This window comes from Haliaeetus albicilla, chromosome 3, assembly GCF_947461875.1.
Source record: "Haliaeetus albicilla chromosome 3, bHalAlb1.1, whole genome shotgun sequence".
Classification (NCBI taxonomy): domain Eukaryota; kingdom Metazoa; phylum Chordata; class Aves; order Accipitriformes; family Accipitridae; genus Haliaeetus; species Haliaeetus albicilla.
The window spans coordinates 72,527,673-72,553,747 of record NC_091485.1 but is presented as its reverse complement, the minus strand read 5'-3'; the positions used below and the strand labels follow the sequence as shown (position 1 = coordinate 72,553,747).

Here is a 26,075-nt window from a genome sequence, read left to right as displayed (position 1 = left end):
TGGAATTATGTGTACCGGAAACATGATGTTATAAAAACTTTATTACTGAGATTGCACAATGGCAGTCAGGTGAGGTTTCTTTTTTTAAAGTAAGCTTGTCTTTATGCATATTTTTTTTTCCTCATGAAAGTGAGAAAAAGAGTATCATCCTCACTTCTAGCTTTTTCTGAAACTTAGTGTCATTGACTATACAGGGATTATTCATATAAATAAGCATTTTGCATAAGTAGTAGTAATATGGTCTGGCTCTGTGTCCCTACTGTCTACTTTATATAAGAAAGGAGGATGAACAAGAAGCATAGTATTGAATAAAGTCTCCAACTGCCTCCTTTTGGCTTCATTATGGAAACAGCTTGCAAACTCATCTGTGGATGATAGCATTTAAATAGGTAGTTAGCCATGAGGAAGAGGTTTTGGGTTCCCGTTATATCGTTTCTTCCTAAAGATAATTGAATAAGGGCTATCTCTAGATTTTATTCTTCCAGCCTAAGCAGCAGTATTTTATTTACTTAATGAAAGATGAAATCTAGTTATGTTAACCAGATTGCTGCTTTTCTTTTAATACCATGCCTGCTTTTAACCCTGTTTTATTCGGAGAGTGTGACATATTTAATTTTGCTTTATAGATTCATTCTCTTGTAAGAGATGAGGACATCAAAAGAGCCAAGATACATCACTGGGGAATAGGGTATGCCTGGGACGTGCCCGCTCTCCTGCCAGGAACAAGGGCAAGAGTTTATAGCACTACAGGCAATACTCCCTTACTGAATTTTTCACCTATGAATTTTATCTGCTGCTTGCCACTTCTGTGAAACTGTCGGTGTTGCTTAATTTTAACTGACACTGCTTCAGTAAAGAGGGATGTGCAAAGCACTGGCTCAGGAGTAGTCGTGATGCCATTTACAGGAAGTTTTTTTTCTTGATACAAAGTCCTTTCTGTTGTGCATTTTGTTGTCAGGACAGAGTACTATTTCCAATAAAGTTGAAACTCATTTTATGAGAAGTGGTGAAATGAACTATCTGATGTCTTTAATAATTCTGGACTGTTACTTTAATAGGACTTTAGATAACTGTCATTGAAACATCTGCTGCACCATCAGAAGGTTTGTCATTTTTTTTCCCTGCAAGTCATCCTGACAGGTGACGTGAGATTCTACGGTGCAGACATATCATCAGCATTGCCAATGAGCTGACCTTTCCCTCTTCATTCACTTAATTTGTATTTGAATAATTTGCATCCCTGTGACAATGCTTGGTTGTCTGAGTAGCTGTCACAACGGCTTGGGCTCGTTTCATGACAAAACCCAGTAGTTTCAAAACAAGACTGTTTCATTATTCATGAAAACTGTTGTTACTTTATCCCTCCTCCCGCACAAGCAAGGTTAGCCAGAGAGAAACAAAACCTGTTTTGCATTTGCAGGATTGGCTATTAAATATTTTTGCATAATGCAGTGTTTTTATACAAATATCTCATGATTTATTGAAAAGTCTCCTCATAGGAAATTTGGATAGCTACCCATGAGGCAAAGAAGGTTAAAATGAAATTCTAGTCCCTTTTCCTGAAGCAAGTATATGTTTAAACTTCTGTGGTTTAAGATCTTTTATGTTTTCCCTGATATGTAACTACTGTGAAGGGCAAGGTACCGTGTATACAGTTACCCTTGCACAGCATGAGCCATCATTATCCTAGCTGTTTGTAATAAATTGAATGCCTGTTTCAATCTGAATTGCCTTTTTTTACTGCTTTCTATATAGATTCTATAGATTCTTGTATATCACAACAAACAAGAACAAATTTGAGGAGAAAAGAGGTGCAGAGAACTCTTGACAAGAAACATAGGTTGCAAAGTAACTGTAGATTACTACAGTAATTTAAGTGGAGAAAGACTTTTACAGCTAAAATACATTTTAGTTTCATTATTTTGATGCACAGCACAGTGGCAAAGTTGGGCGATGGTCAAGAGGTTGCCTTTCACTGTCTTCTGCTTCTTTGAGGGTGAAGCCCGTGTGTTCTCTACAGATCAGTTAAAACCTCAAAAATCCTTCTTTTGGTTGGTGATTGTCACCCGATGTCCAGCTTATCCATTTTCTCCTTCAGTCAACCGGCTTCAGGAATTGTTCATCCATTTATTAACACCTCACTGGTGAAATGCATCTTTTGAGATGGGAGAAAACTTCATATTAAAAGTGAAGCGAAGAAACTGTGTTTGTGTAGGGGTACATTTTTAAGGATGAGTGACTGATTTAGGTTACGGTATTTATTTTTTGTTTTGATTTTTGTGTAAAGCCTTCCAATTTACTACTCATTCCATAGGCTGAGGAATAAATACTGAAGCAACATTATTGATAAAAAATGCAGAGACAAAACTCGATACGAATATTTTTAGCACAAGAGGAAGCAGAATACTGGTGATAAAAGGCATCTATGTTTAAGAAAAAGAGCTAGGATTTAATTTTGTCATGCTTTACTTTGAGTGTAACTATAGTCTTGAAAAATTTAATTTTATCTCTGTGTTGCTTTCCTATATTCTGCTTATAGCTGTATTCATAATATTATTTTGTGTGATATTTTTCTCTCCGTAATTCTCTTTTACTCAGACCTCTTCACTTTCTAGCTGGCAAGTATGTTGTTGGGGTGCTCTGTCTTCTCATGTGACATAAGGTGTCACTGTGCTGAATACAGCATACACAGTATAAATAAAAACATGGTTAAAAAATTTGAAAAATTAGTAGAGGTTCTGAGTGCTAGGAGCCCTATTTACTAAAGTTTTCCATACCTTAGAGCTTAATAAAAGTTATTTCAAGCAGACCTGTACAATGAAACATTGTTAAGAGTAATCTCAGCTGTATTCCTGAAGCTGATGTGGATTTATTGTAGGCTGTTGGGGAAAAAGTGCTTACATGCATATTTAATTTCCAGAAAAAAAATTACCATATTGCCAGTAATGATCCATTAACAGAAGAATGCAATCTGAATGCCCTCAGTTACATATGAAATATTGTTAGGCAGGAATGTTTTTCTAATATATTTCACTTTTAGAAAAGTGTGGCACAACAATTAGATGAGAGTTGTTTTCCAGGTCTGTTGGGAGACAGACTCTAAATATGTTTGACTGGTCAGAAACTAAGATAGTTTGTTGTCAAAATATGACTACAGGTATCTAAGTGTGAGTATTTATATGAAAATTTAAGCAGTACTGTCTATATAATAGAAATCAAGTACCGGGTTTGCATCTGCTCAGGTACCACAGAGTGATGAAGTGATCTCGGAAACAAAGGCAAAAATGATTTCTTAATGTTCCAGTTGCGTCTCTGTCTTTCACATGCATTGCCTATGCAAAATCCAGGAAACTCAACCTGCATTTGCAGAATCAAATCATACTTCAATGCCAGTAAGAATTGATGTTGTTAGTCATAGTTTCAGGCCTAATATTTCTTTTTAAATCCATACTACAGATTGTATCTAGGTGTTTTTCATTACATTATTTATTTCTGGTTTGATTCCTGCAGTTACTGTGATACACTTTTGTTGCTCATTTTAGCTTTTTCTATATGCCCAGCACTTGATGGTCTTTGCATACAAATGAAGAACTCTTAATGATCTCTTGCTGTCGGAAAAAATAGCCAAAACAAAAACACCCCTTAGAGAGGAATAGATTAATTCCTCTGCCTTTTTTTAATTTTTAAATGTGAATGTCAGCAAAGGTACAGTCTGCATAAAAGGTAGCTTATAGAAACAATAATTCTGCCACCTTTGTCTCAGTGCTGTATTTGTACTTTTTAATGGTGAAGGTAGTCGTGGAACATTAACAGCTTCTCCTGAGATGTCAGGTTTTGCTCAGGGTGAAGCATGATGGGCCTATTTGAATTCATCTTTCCACAATAAACTTCACAAGCTCTAGATTATTCCTTGTCTTTATAATTGCCGTGTATTTTCTCCCAGTTTCTTTTAGGGTCAAGATTCTCTTAAATTAATGCTAATTATAGAAAATCTCTTCTGGTCTGGGGGGATTTCAAAGCCCTTTTTTCTTGACTTTTGTTACTGCTGTTTTCCTTTTGGCAACATTTATAGAATGTTTCCCTCTTTATGTGTAGAAATAGATAAAGGAATAATAGTAATCTGGTGTTTCTGTGAAATGCCCTTCCTATATCACTTCTTAGATTGTAGTTGCATTTAATCATGAATGGTTTTCAAAGCTGTTTCTTGGTCTTCTGTTACGTGCAAAGTCATCTCAAGAGCAATATATTTTAGTTCTTCCCTAATTATTTTTCTATTTCAGACGATTCAGGAAATTAAAGCTGTTTTGGCAGCACAGTATATTAGATCTGCTATAACCACATTTCATGTGATGTGAGCTGGTCTGAATTCCCTTTCATATTAGATTAGTGATTCTAGTTTAACATATAAGTATTTAGTATGCATTATAATGTAATATATTTAATTTGCTTTTATGCCTTACTGTACATTTAATAAAGCAATTATTTAACCATTTACTGCCAATGAATTATACTATGATATTGAAATAATATTTCCTGTAATTCATGAAGATACATTAAGCAAGATGGAAGATCTTCTTAAAGAAAAAGACAAGGACCACATTTAGGCCCTAGTACTGTGGTTATTTTGTCTTTCCTTCCTGAGGTTTGTAAGGAAATTTTTAAAGGAAAATTTAGAAAGTTGGCTTGTAAAACCAAGGCAGTGCACATGGCTTTCTAAGTGTGTTACTGTTCACATCAGAAGCAGTTTTGTATATAATATTTTGCTTTACTTGTGTATAGGTTGGGATTAATAAACTACTTTAAATAGTATGCTCATCAGCATTTGGCCCAGTCTTGTTGCCTTTTTTCAGCAAGTCTTAAGCACACCAGGAGCTTTTACAAACCAAGAATGAAGGTAGATGAACCTCTGCAGAACCACAGTAAGGTCAACTGGTTGCAACTGCAAAACAGATGTCTTGTGTACCACTCACAAAGGCATTAAGATGTTGATTGATGATTTGTAAGAAATCTTAACAACTTCAGTAGGCTTAGACTTTTGTTTTTAGTAGCATAAATCATATGGCTTATATATCATTAGTATACAGAGTAGATGCCACTGAGACAAATATACTAATATTGTAGTGCTTGGTTTCACAGTGGTCTGCATTTTCTGCAGAAGTAATAAGTTGTTATAGTAAAAATCCTGGATTTTTTTCTCATTCTTTTCCCTTTGCTACAGTATGGCTATCCAAGTTGACAAGTTCAATTTTGAGAGCTTCCCAGAATCCCCTACCGATGGGACACAGTTTGCGAATGCAAAGCAGCTGGAAGAAGAAAGGCAACAAGCAAAAGGTCTGGAGATTAACAGCAAGCTGGATATTTGCTGGAAAATTATATCCTTTCATAAATACTTGCTTTAAAAATATATAAATAGATACCCTGTGACACATTTTATTTTATAATTCAACTCACTTTATAGCAGTGTTACTGAAAAGAAAAGTAATTAGAACTATGAAGCTTATCATAATTATAGACTGTTTAAGGTTAATTGTGCTGTATATTATTTAGATGATGCTTGGGTCTTACTATTATGGCTTTTTCTGAGTCATTGAGCCTGCCACAAACCCTGTGTGTTTTTCCCAACTTTTAGGGAACTGAGGAAGTATAGTTAGGATTGGTGATTAGTAGTTTCATAGGGTCAGATTTTTCTGTTCTCCCCCACACCGAGTAACTGAATCATGAAGAAATACATGAAGCTGGATTTAGAGTGTTTTCATATATTTAATTAAATTTGAGAACATATTAGAATAATTTATTTCCAAGTCCTCTATACAGATTTAGTAATATATCTAATCTTGGGTAGCCTTTTTAAGGCTTAGAAAAGACATGTGTGATGGCTTAGTCATTCTAAACATAAAATTCCCATAATCATTCTAAATGCAGTGAAGTACTGCCTTATGATTATTAAAAGAAATTACATTCAATTTAGAATTAAAATAAACCAATGGTGTGATTGTAAATTTCATGATTTCCATAAAAAATCTTGGCTTGGCTTGTCAAAAATACACTTTTTCCTGATTTTCATCAGGGAAACGTTCTGTGCAGCCAACAGCCCCCCAAGCCGTCTGTTGGTACTCGGCATCTCTCAGATCATCCTCAAATTTGCGTGATAGTGGGTGGCAGAAAATAAGGGAAGAGTGGCAATCAAATTGTGGTTTATCTTTTTGTGCTTTTATTTGTACTTTTATCTAGTGATCTGAAATGATTTTTCTTTACTAATTATTAAATTAGCTGCACAGGATTTGTCAAAGGCAAGACTTGAGACATAAGTGAGATTCCTAGTGCCTGGTTCCATCCAGGCTCCCTAAGCAACATTTCAGAAAGAGTTCCGTTTATGCAAAAATGTCAATATTTAACCAGAACTCACTTAGAAAATTTCTGTGTTATGGAAAGATATTTATATTCTTTCATAGCATAGTTGAATTCTTACACTGGAATTCAATGCGTAGTTGTAATAATTTTGTCAGGGTGTAAAAATACATCCTCATTCATTTCTGTTGCTGAGCAACACTGTTTACATCCACTCTGCGTTCTGTATTTAAACCCAACTTTGATACCAAAACTATTGTGGCTGACATGTAAGTCAGTACCTTAGAAAACCAATAGAACAATGCATGAATTCTGTGTGTTAAATGTAGTGCAAGTATTAGTTTCTCTGTTTTTAAATATTGTTATGCATGTTCTCTGTGTTCCTAGAACTACAACCATTTTAATGAAAGGCAACAGTTTGCACATGTGCTTAAAAATTCTTCAAGAAACGTGTACATTGTTTTCCAGATTTCATCCCAAGCAGAGTCAGTCTTTCTCATCCTTTTATTTCTTACAGCTACATTTAGATGTGAACCAGTAAACAAAAATTTCTCCTCTCACTTCTGCTAAGTTTGAGAAACTTCATTTCTGAGACGTCTGTCTTCCCACCAGAGTACTTTGACATTGACCAGCAGAGTTTATTTCAGACCTACTGATGGGCAGACACATGGAGAAATGGATGGATGTCTTAACTGCATAGGACTTGTTTTCTGTCTGAAGCCAACCTAAATGCAGCCAAGAGATAAAAAGTATTTGCAAAAATACAAAAGGATATAGTTGCTTCTGTTTCTTATTAGGGAAGGCATTTTTGCAAAAGTCTTTTGAATGGTAAGACCAGGTGATCTCTTTGGTATCTGCCATCTTTGAATGACTTTGAACTCTCCAGCTAACCTTTCTCTGCTAAGTGTATGCCTGAGAAGAGGAATGTATGTTTTAAGGAACACCATTCAGACAATTTTGTTGTAAGTAATCTTATGTTGTTTACAAGGGAAGGGCTATATTATTTAGCTTGCAATTCCTTAAATTCTTACCGTGTTGGTTTATACCATATGAAACCATCACATAAACAAAGGCTTCAAATTTTAAGTGTGTGGATTACATTGACTGCAGTGAAAAGTTAGTTATATGCAACTCATGTGAGGGCCAAAAATAGTTCACAAAGGATGAGGATTTCAGGCTGCATCTGTATGTCTTGAGGAGAACCAAAAGTATTTTCCAGTATGGAAAGTCCATTTTCCATGGCTTTATCCATTGAAATATTCAGGGTTTCAAGTGATGAGATTTTTCAGTGCTTCATTTGTGAAAGCATTGTAAAACTTGATCGATTTTCATATAATTTTGAAGGGCTGAAGGGAGAAGGTAAAGACAACACAGCATATTATTCAATTCAACCTTTGTACATTTTTGATAGAATGAAAATTATTAGGAAAATAGACCTTTTTATGAGAAAGCTTACTGCCATGCCCTTTCAATTAAGAAAAATTCTGAAGTAATGTAATTTAGTGTATCTTTGAGATTATAGTTGTATTGAGATAATTTAAATTAAGAACATGCTGTCTTGTTTTTTAGCATCTGTTAGATGGCATCTGGTATCAGCTTAACAACTGGGGTTTGTTTTAACACAGGATTTGAACAGACGGAGCACATGTAATATTAACGTGGCTAATGTTTTCAAATTATACTTCTCTTCATATTCTCTAAATATTGTAAAAAGAAATTTGTATTTTCTTCAGGGACCTTCTGTGTATTTTGACTTGTGGATCAAGGCATCTGTCCTAAGTGTACTTTGAAGTTTGTAGAGTGCTATGTCTCTTGCTGAGTGCTCTAAGATGTTCATCTTTTTACTGATACTTTGTGCCTGAATTCTTCAACATCTTGAGTTAGGAAATGTCATGTTCCCTATGTGGAAGATGAAGGGCAGGTTAAACTTCTCTCTGTGGTCTTTACCCACTCTGTGTTAGACCCGCCGTAGATTATTAGTCTTCAGAGTATTCCATTGATTTGTGCCATCTACATTTTACCTTCAGAAATTCAAATATGTTCAGAATTATTTCAGAGAATTTGGTCACCTGTGGGTGATCCTCATTTTTAGAAGAATAAACAAAGATTTATCAATGTTCAGATGGCAGAAGAGATTTTTTCATGGGAAGCACAGAAAGGTTCAGCTAGGGGTAGCATCAAGAAGTTACTTATGCTTCAGTTTGTTGTAGCTCTTGCTGCTGCTTAATGAACAGTCTTTCCCTGTCCTCTAGCTCCGGGTGCCTCTTGTCACCCTCCTGATGAACTGAGGTAAGAACATCTTTACCAGCAGACTTGCTAGTTTAATGAGTCTAGCTTTAGACTTGGTACCTTGCAGGATGGACGCCAAAGCCTGTAGAGCAGTGCAAGAAGGGGGAAGCATGGGCAGGAGGAAGTGATGGGTGAGGATCACCGAATCTACCCTGAGGTGTGATCAAGAGCCCATGTCAGATGCTTGCACCTGAACTTGCAAAAGCATGCAGAGGAGGAATTAGAGGTCAGTGTGCAGTTGCAGAGCTCTGGTGTCACTGGGATTTCAGAGACATAGTGGGTAGTTTGTGTGAACAGGGTGCACTGACAGGTGGGGATGGGTTTTTTAGGAAGGTTGGGCAGAGATGATGAAGTGCACAGGGAATTGTTAGGAAATGAGTGATGGTCAATTGGAAGCTTTTGGGTCAAGAAGAGTTGTCCAACAGGGTGATGCAGCGTGCATTTGTTACAGACCATTCAATCAAGAAGCGAAGCTGGATGGACTCTTCCTTTAACAACTGAAAGAGCTCTTCCAAATGCGGATTAGGAGATTTCTGGAGTACTTTAAGGATACTTTTTGTGTACAGGTGCTGGATGGCTTGATTTGGCATGTGCTGTGTGGGTTCTGCTACTTGAAAATAATGAAGATCCAGTTAGAGGGGTGAGGTTTAATGTCAACTTTGACTACAGTCATCCCGAGATGATGGAGTTTAATATCCCAAGGCAAGTGAGGAAGGCAAGTAGCAGGATAATGACTCTGGACTTTAGGAGAGGAGACTTTGGGGAACTGCTAGGCAGGATTGCACAGGAGGCTGCCCTCAGGAGCAGAGCAGTCCAGGAGAGCTAATGGACCTCTAGGGGCAACCTTCTCAAAGCCCAAGAGTTGCAGCAGTCAACAAGGTACATCTGACTCTTCAAGCAAGGCATATCACGAGGTGACTGTAGCAAGTTGCAGCCAGGTAAATTCCGGTTAGGTACTAGGAGAAATTGTTTTCACAAGGAGGGTGGTCAGATAGTGGAACAGGTTGTCCAAAAGTGCTGTAAAATTGATGTCTTTAAAGATACTGAAAAATTCTGGATGAGGCCCGATGCAATTTCAATATTTTCCATGCTTTAAGCACAGGCTTGGACAGTAACTCCAGAATTGCGTTTCAATATAAATTATTCTGTGATTTGTTCAGCCATGCAGTGGGCTGGGTGAGGGAATGACTGCTAAAAACTAAACTCATGATGATCAGAGGGCTGGAGCACTTCTCCTGTGAAGACAGGCTGGGAGAGTTGAGGTTCGGCCTGGAGAAAAGAAGGCTCCAGGACAACCTTCTAGCAGCCTTCCAAAAGGGGGGGCCTACAAGCAAGCTGGAGAGGGACTTTTTACAGGGGCATGTAGTGACTATCACTATAGCTTTAAATGGCTTTAACTGAAAGGGGGTAGGTTTAGACTAGATGTAAGGCAGAAGTTCTTTACTGTGAGGGTGGTGAGGCCCTGGAACAGTTTGCCCAGAGAGGCTGTGGATGCCCCATCCCTGGCAGTGTTCAAGGCCAGGCTGGATGGGGCTTTGAGCAACCTGGTCCAGTGGAAGGTGTCCCTGCCCATGGCAGGGAGGTTGGAACTAGATGATCTTTCAAGTCCCTTCCATCCCAAACCGTTTTATGATTCTGTGATTATAAACTCCTTTTCCTCTCCCTGTCTCCTGCTCTCCCCAGGTTTGATTGCAGCCAGAGAAATTTTCTAATGTACTGTGAAAGAATTACTATTCCAGTGAAATAAGAACTGTAACATTTTTAGTCATTTTCTTGAAAATACTGCAAACCTGGCTTTTAACAGCCTTTAAAAAATGAGGCTTCCAGTGCCACCTTAAATACCATGCTCCATTTTTAACTTTTCTAATAGTTAGACATTTTTTCCTTAGTTCAGCATTAGTTTCTGTGGTTGATATGAAGCCTGTCCTATTTGCAATGTTTTCTTACATTTTTGAAATTGTATTCTGTGTGTTCCTTCCTCAGTTTTTTCTTTTCTATATTTAAACCTAATTGCGAACTTTTTTTCAAAGCGCATTTTCTTTCACTCATATTGCTGGTATTATTCTGTGGTATAGCTATATTTTTCTCAATATGTGGGATCCAAAGCTGGAAGCAATACTTCAGGTAAGGTTTCTCATAGAATAAAAGCTATACCTTCGAAGCTTCAGATATGATGCTTGCTCTGATAACTATTCTGGACCTCTTTTGCAGGTGTCCCGTGTCTGAATGACTTTTTTGCATGTGGTCCAGCATAACTGACTGAATAATTATTCCTAACTTCCATTTATAGATTTGTTGATTCCTTCCAGGGTGATACGCGGAAGTTTTCTTCATTGAATTTCATCTAAAGTGATCTTCATAATTTCCACTCATTTATTAGTTTTGTGAACACTGACGTCTTTTCCAAATACGTACATTTTATGAATGTTTTGTATTTCATCATCTAAGTAGCCAGTCCGAATTTTGAAATTATTATGTATTGGACAGAACCTGAGTCATCTCATCTGATATGTTGTCTGGGCCTGACAGCATACCAGTAACTATTACTGAAATTTACTTTTCTGTTTGTCTATTCAGCTTTTCATGACTTCATCTTGACCATAATTATGAATCTTCAGTTATGAGAATATTGCATGTTGTGGAACTTTTGTACATCAGTAAAGGTTTCCTTTACTTTAGTTGGATGGAGCTTTACATTTCCATGCAGCTTCTTAGCATCAACAATTGTTTGCAGAAGTAACTTACTATTGAAGAACCTCAATAACTGCATGTAATTAGTTTTAATAATAAAGTGCCACAATAATAATCAAGCAGAAAGCTTAAAATATGACTAAGGCTACTGCTACAAGTAATCTGTGATCATTAATAATTTAAATTTGTTTTTTATTAGTATAATTTTTATTGATGAACATTTGCTAATTTGTGTATGATTGTGTGCACGCTTCCACCCATATTTATGTGCAAAGGAACTGACAAATATGTTACTAAAAATCTTTTTAGAAGGATGCCAGATATGGAATGCTGCATAGCAGAGAGAAAAAACATGAGTAACTTTAGGATAGAAACCATTTTTAAAATCTATTGTCTTTTTTAGCAGTAGATTTTAGATAACTTGCTGTGTTACAGTTGTGGGTACCCAGCTACACATTAGACAATCAAGATAGTATGAAAGACCAAAGTCTTCCTTGGGGAAATAACTAGTTCATTTGACTGTCATTCAGGTTTTGGTATGAAACAGTTTATATCATACACAATCTGTTGCTAAAGAAATGTGAAATAAAGGTGTCACCTGTGAAAAATTAGGTTTGGGGTTTTATTTTTTTTAAACAGCATCTGATTGTTGTGTGTTCATTGGCTCTGAGGCCCCCATTGAAACTCATTTGATTGTGCAAATGAAAATGTCTTGAACTGCCAAATGTGAACAGTTGCCCTGGAAAATGGAAGTCAGCTGCTTCAGTCCTGGCTGATGCATGTGTTGTTAATAACAAAGATTTGACTGTTGGAAATGAGGCCTGGGTCAACAAAGGCATTTAACAATCTGACTCCTATGGAAGAGCAGGTTTGTAATCACAGTGAGATTTCAGCAAAATGTTGGGAGGTTTGGTTAAGTAGATAGATTCTACAGGGTCAAACTTAACTTTGGCAGTCTGTACTTCCATTTATCTGGGCCATTTTTTCAATGAATTTTAAATTCAGGATCTTACACTTTTGTCTTTTATCTGAAAGGGTACATTGGCAACTCCTCTCCCAACTGCTTTGCTTTCATTGACGTCTAAAGGCTTGTCTTTGAAAATAGGCAAACTCTTGAGTTAAACTTTTCTCTCTTTTTTTGCCTCTGACATTTTATTACTGCATATTTTGGTTGCTTTTCATCTCCAAGGTGATGAGTTTGCTACAATGTTCAGTTTGTATTTGCACTATAATGAGTAATTTTATATAATTGCCTGATAGATAGTCAGGAGACAAAGATCAATGATGCAAAATTCCATGCTATTAGGAATGGTTAGACCATACCAACTATACTGTTTCTCTGTGAACTTCAATGACTTTTGTCTTTGAGTCTGGTAGCAGAGCTTAAGCTGGACTAGATGCTTAGTGAACATTGTGGGCAAGATTTTGGGTACTCATTAAAAAACCATGTATTTGGGAGATTTTTTCGCAAGGTAAAGCATTTTTTTTTCTGTATCAGTTTATACAAGTTGGGTCTTTACATGATGTCTGAGTCTATTTTGCCATGGCAGCCTGAATACTGCATTAAATGCCACTGGCACTGCCAGGTTTTCCTGTGGAGTAATCTGAAGGCAGGAAGGTTGCATTGATTATAGAATAATTTAGGTTGTAAGGAACCTCTTCAGATCTGTTATAACACCTTGTCCTGCAACTTGTGTCCATTGCCCCTCTTTGTATTACTGTGCTCCTCCAAGAAAAGTCTGGCTGTATCTTCTCTATACCCTCCCACTATAATAGACAGCAATAACATTTCTCCTTAGGCTTCCTTCTCTTCTTAAGACCAAACAAACCCTGTTCTCTCAACTTCTTTTAATATCTTATGTGCTCCAGCTCTCTAATCATCTTGGTAACCCTCCAGGGAATTTTATCCTTTATTTCAGCATTCTGAACTAGGGAAGCAAAACTGGATACAGGATTTAAGAAGTGTAGGTATGTCACTTTTTTATGAGTTGAGGTATAGGTATGCATACTTTTTGCACCCAATCTAAGAAGCAGTTGGTTTCAGAATCTGTAGCTGTGTTGAATTTGAAATTTCAAAATGTGTTTTCCTTGTGAATCATAGCATCATAGAATGGTTTAGGTTGGAGAAGACCTTTAAGATCATCAAGTCCAACTCTTAACCTAGCACTGCCGAGTCCACCACTAAACCATGTCCCTAAGCGCCACATCTACACGTCTTCTAAATACCTTCAGGGATGGTCACTCAACCACTTCCCTGGGCAGCGGGTTCCAGTGCTTGACAACCCTTTCAGTGAAGAAATGTTTCCTAATATCCAATCTAAACCTCCCCTGGTGCAACTTGAGGCCATTTTCTCTTGTCCTACCGCTTGTCACTTGGGAAAAGAAACTGAGACCCACCTCGCTACAACCTCCTTTCAGGTAGTTGTAGAGAGCAATAAGGTCTCTCCTCAGCCTCCTTTTCTCCAGGCTAAAAAACCCAGTTCCCTCAGCTGCTCCACACAGGACTTGTTCTCTAGACCCTTCACCAGCTTTGTTGCCCTTCTTTGGACGCACTCCAGCACCTCCATGTCTTTCCTGTAGTGAGGGGCCCAAAACTGAACACAGTATTCGACGTGCGGCCTCACCAGTGCTGAGTACAGGGGGACAATCACTTCCCTAGTCTTGTTGGCCACAGTGTTTCTGATACAGACCAGGATTCTAGTGGCCTTCTTGGCCACCTGGGCACACTGCTGGCTCATATTCAGCCAGCTGTTGACCAACACCCCCAGGTCCTTTTCTGCCAGGCAGCTTTCCAGCCACTCTTCCCCAAGCCTGTAGTGTTGCATGGGGTTGTTGTGACCCAAGTGCAGCACCCAGCACTTGGCCTTGTTGAATCTCATACAATTGGCCTCAGCCCATCGATCCAGCCTATCCAGATCCCTCTGTAGATCCATGTGAATACATGCATCTGCTTCGATAATATTTACCAATGATAAAGTAAGGAGAATCACCTATTTTATAGTCATTTTATAATAGTATCTGAGACATTAAGCTTTCCACGGAGCTGTAAGCAGTAAAAATTTGTAATATTCCAGGCACCACTGTGAGCCAGTTGTAAGTAAATTACAGTTAAGTTAGTTTAACGTTACAGTTAATGGCAGCCACTCTGTTCTAAAAATTCTTTTAAATACTGCCTCTTTATTAGTGTTTTCTCTCACTTATATTCGTTACATTAAAGATGTGATAACAGAATTATTTATCTGCTGTTTCTATGAAGTAATCCAAATTATGTATTCTCTATCCTATAGTTTGGTTTATGGAAATTATTCTGTTGTGCTGGTGTCCTGGGTCTTATTTTTCAGCAGAAATGCTTTTCAGAGGTGATATTCTGCTGCCTTTAATTTTCCAAATAGGTGCTTTCTTTAATGGTGTTTACAGCTTTCAGACTCTTTGGGGTTTATATATTCTTCATTTGTAGTCCTTTTAGGAAAAAAGCAAGCTATTTAAGACATTTTTCAGGACATAATGAAAAAAATTTTAAAAAATTGTGAGAAGCTATACAATGTATTGATTTTCCTCTTGTGTCATCTCGTTGAGCTTTTGAGTCTCAATCACTAATTGTTAGATCTCATTTTGATCTGAGGTTTCAAGACTTTTAAATCTCGTGGAGAGCTTGTAAAATTATGTCCTGTGGTAGAAATTAGTTATCTGCAGTGCTTGTTAATTTTCTTTTAAATGACATAGATGAGAACATACTTTATCAGTCAGATGATGTGCCTCTCTTTCCAGAGTTTTGCAGAAAAAGGGCTGATCAAATTTAGGAGCTGTTTATAAAAGCTCAGATATTCTTCTTTTTAAAAAAATCTATTTTCAAGGAACATGGTTCCAGTACTTTTGGAGTTGCTGGTTGAAACCTTGATCAGTCTTGCTAGGAGCTTGGCCTTAATTATTGTGCAACACCACTTCACCTATGGTTGTTTCATTTGAAGATTATGAAGTTGGAAAAGGAGTGTTTTCAAGTCTCACAGAGGATCCTGCCTCTCTCTTGAATTTGTTTCTGTGTGGTGCTCCTATTCTGGGAAAGCATGAGCCGAGCTGTAAAGATGATAGAAGTTTTGCCAGAGGAGTTCCAGTGTAAGTACACAGAAGCTCACGTGCTGTATGTGCATCTGCGAAGGAGCCGTGCTTGCTCCACCTCCACTTCTTCCTCTCAACCTAGCCGAGATAGGGGCTTCTTGTACAAAATTGCACCAAAGCCACTGAATGCAGCTTTGGCCAAATACAAGATGGTGCTGACATTTGCATGTGCTTCCAAGCCCTTTGTATTCAGTGCCTTTCTGAAGTCAGGGAATTAGAAAAAAGAAGTCCAGTGGTCTTCCTGTTACAAATACATGCTATCTTGATTGATGCATCACATGAAATTATTATTAATTTCTTTAAACAGATAATACTATCTTTGTGTTACATTGGATATTGCCTATCTTTTATTTTAGCACTTGTATAACCTGTTTTGAAGCCCTTTAAAAGTAGAGATTCTGCTTTTCCGAACAGTTTATTTCAGTGCTTCACTGTTCTTAGAGTAAGAACAGTTTCCTAATTTTTTCTCATTTCAGTATGAGCTTGTTAGTGAACTCATACAGGAGTGAGTAGAAAGGGAAGCTTGCAGGTTATGTGCCTGTGCGATTCTGGTATGATTATTGCCCTCGATAATGACACTGTCACTGCATTGTCTAACATCCCTGTACCTTCACAGAACTGGCACTGAGCTGGTATTCAAAGCTATCTTAGCCCACTTTTGTTCTGTTTTGTATTACCCTATTAAATTTTATCCTTTTTGTTTTCAGATTGCTCTTAATTTGTCATTTTGAACTCTGGTACTGCACCACATGGTTCTGCATTTTTACAGCTTCCAGACTTTTTCCCCCTTGTGTTTTACAATGGTTCAGGTACATTTTACCTTTGCATCTTCATATTTAACACTCCTCAGTGGAATTAAATTTTTACATTCTGATGATATCAACTGCTCGAATTATTATTGTTAGCCAATTCATGGGTTAATAAACCAAATATATAACAATAACCTTTGATGAATCTCTAGCTTGCAGTTTTGATTTGCAATAATAAAAGTTGTATGTATTACATGCTTTTCTTCTCTCTGAAACAAAATTTTCCTTAATTCCAATTTACCCTTCCTTGAAGCGTGAAGGGGAAGCAAGCGTGGAAGGCGTTCTTAATCAACTGGTCCTGGAGCATCTACAGTTGGCTCCTCTCCAGTGGGGTGAGTAATGTCAAAATCTATTGATGATCTTTTTAGAGGATGTCCTGGCTTGTAATTTTCAGCAGCAGGAGAATGGTAATGTTTTCATTTACTGACAATCTGTGATACAGGAGAATTTGCTAGGAATTTTATTTTCATTTAGATATTTTACTTAGCTGAAGATAAATGTAGAATTAATCTATTTTATATTAAGTATCACTGTTCAGTGATAGTAAATATGAAACCTGAGTATGCACTTTTCCCTGTAATTTGGAGTCCTAGTTGTGTTGTATGAGAGGTGGCTGCTACTTAAATTTTCCTTTTGCCTGACAATGTGTGGTTTTAAAGTAATTTCTCTAAAATATTTTCATATGGAATTGTAATACACTTTGTGGTATATTCCTTATTGCGATCTAGATGTTTGCATTACTAACTTTTTAGGTACAGAAAATGTTGTTACTCTGTGTAGTGGGGAAGATCAATTCTCTTAATTTTGCATTTAGAATGATGTTCCAACAATGAAATATTGAATTAATTTAATTTTGAAGAGTCGTAGTAATGTGACTTCTGTCTGAGGTTCTTAATAAGGCTTGTTCAGAGGCTTTGGAACGTGGGATGTTCTATCCCCAACACCTGTATGCCAGTTACAAGTTTTAGAAAAAGTTCCCAGTTCATCAGAAAATAGTTTTGAAAGCTTTTGCTTTTAAAGCAAATTTAACTTTATACTCCTTATTTTAATTAATTTGATGACCTAGAGAGGACCAATTTTAAGGAACAATTATCCATCACTATTGTCTGTGTTAAATATTAAAACTAAAATGACCCCAAACTCTAGTATTTGTGTTCTCTTTTAAATGCTTGGATTTTTTTTAAGCTGGTGGACCATCCTCAACTCATATGTTAAAACTTGTAAGCACTTTGTTTGTAGATGAGAAGATTAAAACTGGTAATGGTATAAAGTTGTTTGTTGTAAACATGTTGAACTTTAACCATAATATTCTGTCTCTGAAATCATGCTTATCTGGCCTCTGTTCTTCAGAGGATTCGAGTATTTGGTAGCACTTACTTGTACAACTGGCTTTGGCTATGATTGCCCTATACCTCATCAGTAAAACAAGTGGTTTGTGTCAGATGCGTGTTGTGAGCTCAGACAGGTCACCTGAGAGTCATCTTAGTTCTGCGGAGTGGCATTGACCTTCAACAGGTTTGTAACCTGGGCTCTGTATTTGAAAATTTTCCCTTGGCACTTTTGCATGGGAGATTGCCTTAAGGATGAAAACCATAGTTTTTTTTCTTTTCCTGTTTCCTTGGTTTTCTTTTAATTTTCTTTTTATGCCAAATTCCACTATTTTGTTAGCAAAAGAGGCTTTTAGAGTCATAGGATCGTATCTGGTATTTCTGCCTAAATGGTGATATTCATAGGTACTTTGATGCACTAGTTGAAAAACATGAACATAGCACTGATTTACAGTACAATCTGGATTGCCTGTGGAGTTGGTAATTTCTCGTGCTGTTGCTTAATTCAGTTAAAGAATCCCGGTTACTTTAGTTTTCAGAATGTATTAACACCAGCCAAACCTCTGTGGTGTTCTCTGCCTCATAACTGCAAATGCTCTTGAAGCACAATCTCTTGACTGATTGTTAATTTTCTGCATTAAATAAAGCAGGGAAAGGGAGATCCTGTGGCAGATCAAATACTTGGTTTGCCGCAACTTATATATATTTCCTTTTGGAAAGTTCTGGTGGCACAAAATACTGGTTTTGCAGAAGTCTACTTTATTTTTTTTGTCTAATATTTTCTCAATCTGAAATTACTATTGAATTTATTATCTATTTTGTGTAACACAAAAAATATGTCCATGTAGAAGCTGTAGCTTACTGTGGAGATTATTGAAAAGGACATTTTGATTAAATGCCTGATTTCACTTGAAAACAAAAAATGAAAATTAAAAACAACAGAGACATTTTAGTTTCTTTTAATTAACCATAACTTCAAATATTCAGCAGTTAAATCTTTGCTAGTTGGTTTCACAGTGTTGTAGCCAGGTAGCCCTACCTGCAGTCACCATGAGGAAAGCTACTGCGGTCCCTTCAGAAAGTATACCATGGCAATATAGGCTAATTTTGGTTTGATTAATGTGTGGGATGGTGGAGGAATTAAATGATTGGGTTTTTTTCAGTTTGGTAGGTGGGATAATAAGGAGTTGTTGGAATGTCTGGACAATCGAGTGTGTGTGTGTGCGTACACATGTATTTGGACAACGTGACATACTGTCTTTCGCAGTTTAAATTGTCTTTCGGTGCCAGAATGTATTTCCTATTCAAGTCTTATAGGCATGGAAAAGTGTTGTGTTTGAAATCATCTAAGATGTAATGTGAGTTCTGTCTTCCCTGTGTTTTTTTCCTCTTGATATTCTGAAGTGATTGACCTTAACTCTCTTGCAAGAATCAGCTCTTTTAGTGGTAGTGATCTGTAACGAGTACCAATAATGAGATAAACGTATGCAAGCTGTGTTAAAAATTCTTTGACTGTTAACATCTCTACTACAAGAGAACTATAATCTTAATATATATAATTAATAAGGCAATAGTCTACAGATTTTCTTTTCTCGTCCTGCCGCATCCAATATTTTGATGTTATTGATAAGAAGGTACTTAAAAAATATTGTAATATTGTAGTGTCAGCCAGATGGTTTTTTCCTCTTAGTCATCACACTGTTTGTAGTCACAACCTTGCTTTGCTTTGAGTTTTGCTTTTCTGTATGTTGAGTAACTTGCGTTTTAATGTGAGCCCTTTACTACTAGCCATCATTGTAACATAATCTTTGCATATATTGGCTAAAATTTTTGCCTTAGTGTTATGCAGTAACATTGATTCTATGATTATTCAAGCCTTTTGCTATATTGATGGTTACATTGAAGGGTTTACTTTATTATAAGTGCTCACAGTGAAACATGAATGAATATTTAACATGGTTTTGATTAAAAAAATGACTGGCTCTTGTTCAAATTTATAAAAGCTGGACTTCAAAATTCCTTTTAAATTTGGCATGTTTAATTCATATTAGAGTTAATATTAAATTTCTAAAATTATAAAAGCATATTGAAATAATTTTTCATGTAAATTTGACAATCCTGTCTTTTTTTCATTAAATGCAAGGCAAAGAGTAGAATTAAATGTTAGTGGCATTGAAGTTTTGGTCTGAGGGTAAGAAGTCAGCTCTGAAGGTTGTCAGAGGAAAAAAAGTGGCTCATAGTGAACACTGTTGGTTGTGATTTCATACAATTAAATGACTGGGGAAGGAAAAAGTATTTAAAATGAGGAATCATAAAAAAGAAAATATGTCAAAGGCTAGAGTGAGAGTTCTTAATATGTTGTTAAAATTGATTTTAAGATTTAGGACATCTCTGTAAAATGAAGTTGTCTATTAGGCAGGTTAGTAAATCACACGTAATTGAAAAACATAATCTTGCTCAACACCACCAAGTTCAGTGTTCTTTAAAATTTATGACATATTTTCTTTTTACTGCTGGGCAACAAACCAAATGTAGCAATAGATGTGGTTTTAAGGTGAATATATTAATATCATCAAATCAAGGAAACATAGCCTGCAAAGTTTAATGAGGAGAACCAAGACTCTTCAAAGGCATATGTCGTGCAAGTTCCGTGGTTAGATTTGAAAATGATCAGATGGAGGCATTTTAGTTGCTGGCTGTGCGATATTTTCTCAATCTTTATTTGATTTATGTTGCTAAGTTTTGCAAGCAAGCAAAATTCTGAGACCGAACACTTATCAGTTTGATGGTACTTTTCTGCATTTCATAGCAAAATTATCATAGATACAAATGCTATGCACAGAATGTTGTTATTGAACTTGAAATAGACTGAGTTTGAAATAGGCTGTTGATTGAACCTGGGATACGCTGGACTCAGGATATTCCTACATTCAAATGAGAAGTACCTCTTAAGCAAAAGGTGCCCAAGACTTTACATGCTGTACACAAATTTCACAACAGAAACTTATTTTAAATTCTCCTGCATAAAGCAAAATAAACTGAACTTCCTTCAGGGCCTGCAGCCACAAGGTAAAGGTATCTTTTCCTCGTGATCCTCGTAAGTGTAAGAATGAAGATTTCTTAGAGAAATTTGATTTAGGAATTTAGAACTGTAGACACCTAAAAGTGCTAAATGTTTTAATATATGGGGCAAATACTTATCTTTCTCTTACAGAAACTAACTGAATAACTGAAAATCAGTGATTATACATGAACTCTAAAGATGGTATTTTCAGTAATATTCTAAGAAACATATATTTGTCAAGCTTCACTGTGGGAAAAGTCCAGAAATAGCTTTTTGCTCTCATTCATTCTTTTATTTCATTCACTCATTTCATTCATTCTTCACTTCTTCCTTCATCATAAACATGAATTTCAAGACAGTTTATAATGTTTAAATTAATCATGGATACGTTTTTGCAATGCAGTGCATTTCATTTTCTAGTATGTGATTTAAGGGAAAACTAACAACACTGCTGCTGAATTCTGCCCAGATCATAACTAAGAAAAGTGATGGTTAGTAACCAAGGTCTTAATTATTTACTTATAGGTAGAGGATGTTACACATTTTGTGGTGGGTTCACAATAAATTGTGTGTCTGCCTGCATCATGTAGGCATATTGTACTTAGAAAAAAATCAAAACCTCAAAATTGAAGGGTGGTTTTATGTTGTCCCTCATGGGTAGTTGGAATCAATAGGAGAGGTAGATTTAAAAGTATTTTGAAGTCTTCTATGAGCATGTGGTTCCTGACAGCTTTTTTGGAAGTTCTCTCTGGTTAAGTTTCACCAAACATCTTATGGAAGCATTACTTTTAAAATAAATTATCTTTATAATTCATTGTATGTTTTAGAGAGCACCAAATCAGAATCAATTTTCACAGCTTATATATTTCATGGATCTTAAAATTATTTACTGAAACTACTCACCCATTTTATTTCGCATTTTCCAGTCTGACCTTAGACCATAATTAAATCTTTCTTTCCACAATTTATGTGATTAACTCTTAGGGATTGCAGCAGTGCCAAATCACTGCATCCTGAATACAGAGGAAGAGATTTTAAAGTATCTCTTAGTGAATAGATGAGGAAATGAGACACCTCTAAGCCTGTGTTTTGGATGCCACCTTGACACCCTGACAGCTTGTTGTCCCCAAGAACCTAGTTAAAAAGAGTCAGATCTCTGCAGACATGATCATTGTTAACAGTTTTGCTTTAGTCAGGGCATCCTACAATATTGCTCTTCCCCCATATTTGAAATTCCAAGGCTGTCTTGGATGTTTGTTCAAAGACTAGTTTTAATGGGGAGCTGTGAGGAAATAGTTTTACTTTCTCTTTTAGTAAACAAACCCCTCATAGGCCCTCCACAGGAGCATGTAGATTATATAGATACAAGCTTGGAAATATGGAGAGATCAGCAGGGTATATGAAGGTCTGCCCTTCAGAAAAATTATGAATGTTATTCTGTTCATTCAGTAAACTAAAATATTATTTAATTATTTCTTTTTTTAGAATTACAGTAGTCTGGCCATTATCATCATTAAAAAGATGAAACCAAGAGTGTTAGCCAGAAAATCTCAAGAGTAAGCTGTCTGTAAGGTAGAGAATCACAGTCTGATTCATAGGAAGACCAAAATCGAGAAACAATCTGGTGGTAAATGGATTTTACTAGGTAACCAACCTCTCTCATCCATTTAGAAAAATCTTCAGGTTTTTAATTTTTATTTTTAAGATGTAAGAGAGGTGGGAACACTTTCATATCGTAACAGCTTGTGTGCGGGCTGTTTTGGAGGATATTTTGGCAATGTCAAACAAGCAACATGCTTTAGTTACTGGGAAGTGTTAAGGGACTGGGGTAGTACATTGAAAAAATGGACTAACTTGATAAAACTAGGGCATCTGGCACACGAATAATGTTCTCGCATGTCAAAACATGCTATTGCGTGATATGTTTTGAATCAGCTGTTGTTTCTGATTCTTGCCGAAGCCTTGGTTACTCTAAACTGAAAGGAAAAACTTGAAGAGAAAGGGTTTCGGACATAACCAGACCAGTAGTGATTTCAAAGATAAGATGCTAAGAATAAAGAGAGCACCCTCAAGTGAAAATAAATTAACAAAACCTCTTATGTGAAGACAGGTAGCTTGAGACAGGTTGGGTGGAGTGCCACTCAGTATCAGATTTCTGAAAGAACTGGCAGCTGAAGCTGCAGGTCCAGCATTTCTAACAAAGCAGTGAGAAGAGGTGGAAGAGAAAATGGAGTAATAAATACTGATGGAGTTATCTAAGTATTGGTCTAGGACCAGTTTCACTAATGTGAGTCACTAGTGATTTTTGCTTAAAAAAAGAGAAAAAAAGGAAAGCAGGTATGAGGAGGAGGAATAAACTGATGCAATATGCTGATGGCTCAAAGATAAACATGACCATCTCTCCAAGAAGAGATCATGCTACTACACAGAATCATAGAATGGTTTGGGTTGGAAGGGACCTTCAAGGATCATCTAGTCCAAACCCCTGCCATAGGCAGGGACATCTAGGACACTACATTAGGTTGCTCAAAGCCCCATCCAACCTGACCTTGAACATTTCCAGTGATAGGGCACCCACAGCTTTTTGGGGCAACCTGTTCCAGTGTCTCACCACCCTCATTGTAAAGAACTTCTTCCTTATATCCAATCTAAGCCTACCATTTTTCAGTTTAAAACCCTTGCCCCTTGTTCTGTCACTACAGGTCTTCGTCAAAAGTCCCTTTCTGTATCTCTTATAATATTTTGACAATCTCAAAGCCCAAAGTACCATAAATGAAATGAATGAAAAGTAGTCCAGAAAAGAAGGTTATCTGTTCTGAGACTAATAACACAGAAATCTGCTAGAAGCTCAGCTGTCTGAAGTGATTGGAAAGGATTTGATTAAGTGTTACTCTGAGCTACCAGTGTAATTTAGCTATGAAGAAAGGTGTATGTGACATTTGTCGAAGTCTCTAATGAAACTTCCCTTGGGAAACTTCTTATGAAAGAGTTCAAATCAAACCAGAATAGGAAAAAGTAGTTTTGGAGGTGATCAAGGAATGAAGACTTATTGTTGGGTTTATGCTACAGAGATACTATACTGAATAAAATGAGATCAGTTCTCAAAAGCTGAGTAAATGACAGGCGAGTTCTGTGTTCACTACTTAGACATCTAGTACAGTCTTGCTTGCTTTGAGTTTCAGTATTTCTGAGACACATTTCTTTAATTCAGCAAAATCAAGAGTTGACTGATCTCCAGGAATCCATCAGAGGACTGGGTCTCAAGGAGGGGAAAAAAAGTTGCTGAAGTAGGGCAACTTTTGGCATAAAAGCATACTGAATAGAAACGGTCTGTTAATAAATGCAGTTTAGATTTTTTTAAAGACCATTAAGGTTTTCAACACAGTGTTACAGCAGAAATACTGGCGGAGAGGAAAATACCAAATAATGGTGTTTAATCAGATATGAAAAGGAGGAGAAGAAGCAGGACATTGTGGTAGCAGGAAAATTGACTAATTCAAGCTTGATTCAGGCACATGTGCCTAATACATTTTGTTATGTTGAGTAAGTGAGTGACTTTGTTTTCAATATTTCATTTACAAAACCATTGTATTTTTAAAGTGAAAAACAAAAAGGCTGTGCATAGTTTACTTCTTTATAGGAATATTGCTTAAGACATTTCAGTTAAGCCATAACAGGTGATTGAGGAACACCATAATGATGATAATTTGTTACACAGTTATGCAAGGTACTTAATTTTCTAGGTATTGTTAGAAGGAAATTGAATAATAGATTAATTGAACATCCCAATTAAAAAAATGAAAAGCTATCGAAATAATTATGGAAATGGGTTACACTTTCAAAAAGAGCTCTGGAGAGAATTGTAAAGAAGAAGATTGAAAAGACAAAAAAGCTGTCTTGTAAAGCAGTTGGTGAAAAGTATCATTGAATCTGCAGAGAAATAGATTTCTATTACTTTGATGGACACAGAAGATACCATTTGAATAAAAATTTAAAAAATATGATTCAGCTTGTGGACAATTAAAAAAAGAAAAAAGGGAAAAAGATCAGAAGATGTATGTATTAACAAGAGAGGCAAGAAAGATGCTTTGATCAGGCAGGATTTTAATTGCCCAGCAATTAAATGAATTGTACAGTTACGTGTGTAGAGAATGAGAAATGGAAAATATGCTAATTGTAGCGGAGGAATATTCTGAATAGCCTATGTAGGACAGGTTCAATGTGTAATTGGTTTCGGGCAGTAAGCAAGAAGGGAGGCCTTATTCCAGAATGCATATGCTGAATCTTCCCTTATCTGGCTTCTGATATTTTTCAGCTTTTGTTTTATTTCACTTGAAAAAATAATGCATATGCTTGGAACTGAATGCCATGAGTTTTGTAAATGAAAGCAGTCTTTTCACTGATGACATTGTACTTTGGATCAGACTCTTTTTTGCTAATAAAGTGTGTCATTTGACCGGACCATTACATCTTCTCAGTAGAAGTACAAAGTACTCTGTTGTAGTTTAAAGAAGTTTGTACTTAAACAAGTTAAATGGAAAGTTTTCCTTTTATTTTTGTATTTTACTAAAAGCAAAATTTTCCAAGTATTTGCACATATTTCCCCCTTGCCCCCATGTGTTTTGACTCATCAGTTAAGGCCAGCATTACCTATCATCAGTAGTTCTCTGGCAAACAGATATTTTGAGGGGAGGGAAGTTGGTTTAATTTTCAGTGTTCATTCTGAACTAGTCCTTTATTTCATCGAGGAAGCAGAAGTGAATTAATGACTGTAAAGAACATAAATCCACCTCAATAAGCCTTGTAATACTGAAATTAATAGCTTCCAACTGTCAAAACCTCGACAGTACAAGCATAGACCAGAACAGAAGGTTTTGTATGAAGAAATATAAGCTTTGACTGAAATACTCTCTATTTCATGTTCTCTCCCTTTCTCCTTTTTACTCTCTCCTCTCTCAAAATTGGCAGCTAATTGTCTATTTTTTAGCATAAGAGACCTTTTTCTCCATTTTGTGATTTTTCGTAGCCTATTTCTTCTCCCCATTGTCTCTTCAGTAAAAAAATGTCAGAACTTAATTTTACTTCTGTTTTTATTTTGTATCCCAAACCTTTGTATTAAGCAATTGTAAAATATTTTTTTAAAAGAAAAGTTGTACAGTTTTAGGCCAGAAAGAAGTTAATTTCATTTGATTGATTTGAGTCATTAATTGATTTGATTTTATGAAGGAAGCCAGTCAAACAGAAAATATTTCCTGAGCTGTGATTCTGTGTGCTTATTGATACTGTATACTCAGTAGTGAACTTAGAGTTTTTATTTTAGTATCTGTTTCCTTATTAGGCAGAAATTCAGGCTCACTTTAATAACATTTCTGATTACCTATGGATACATTAGAAAAAGTTACAGAAGGAGAAGGGCTACTTTTTTTGCAT

General features: G+C 36.3%; 1 protein-coding gene across 4 annotated transcripts in view; it reads left to right on the top strand.

The window, feature by feature from the left end:
* Nucleotides 1–26,075, top strand: part of TRAPPC9 (trafficking protein particle complex subunit 9) — a 522,448-nt gene that overhangs the window by 245,364 nt on the left and 251,009 nt on the right. For all 4 annotated transcript variants that reach the window (XM_069780118.1, XM_069780115.1, XM_069780116.1 and 1 more), the window contains 2 exons: nt 5,219–5,372; nt 16,495–16,585. In XM_069780118.1, the coding sequence (XP_069636219.1) occupies nt 5,219–5,372; nt 16,495–16,585 (245 nt within the window). The remainder of the gene's footprint in view (nt 1–5,218; nt 5,373–16,494; nt 16,586–26,075) is intronic.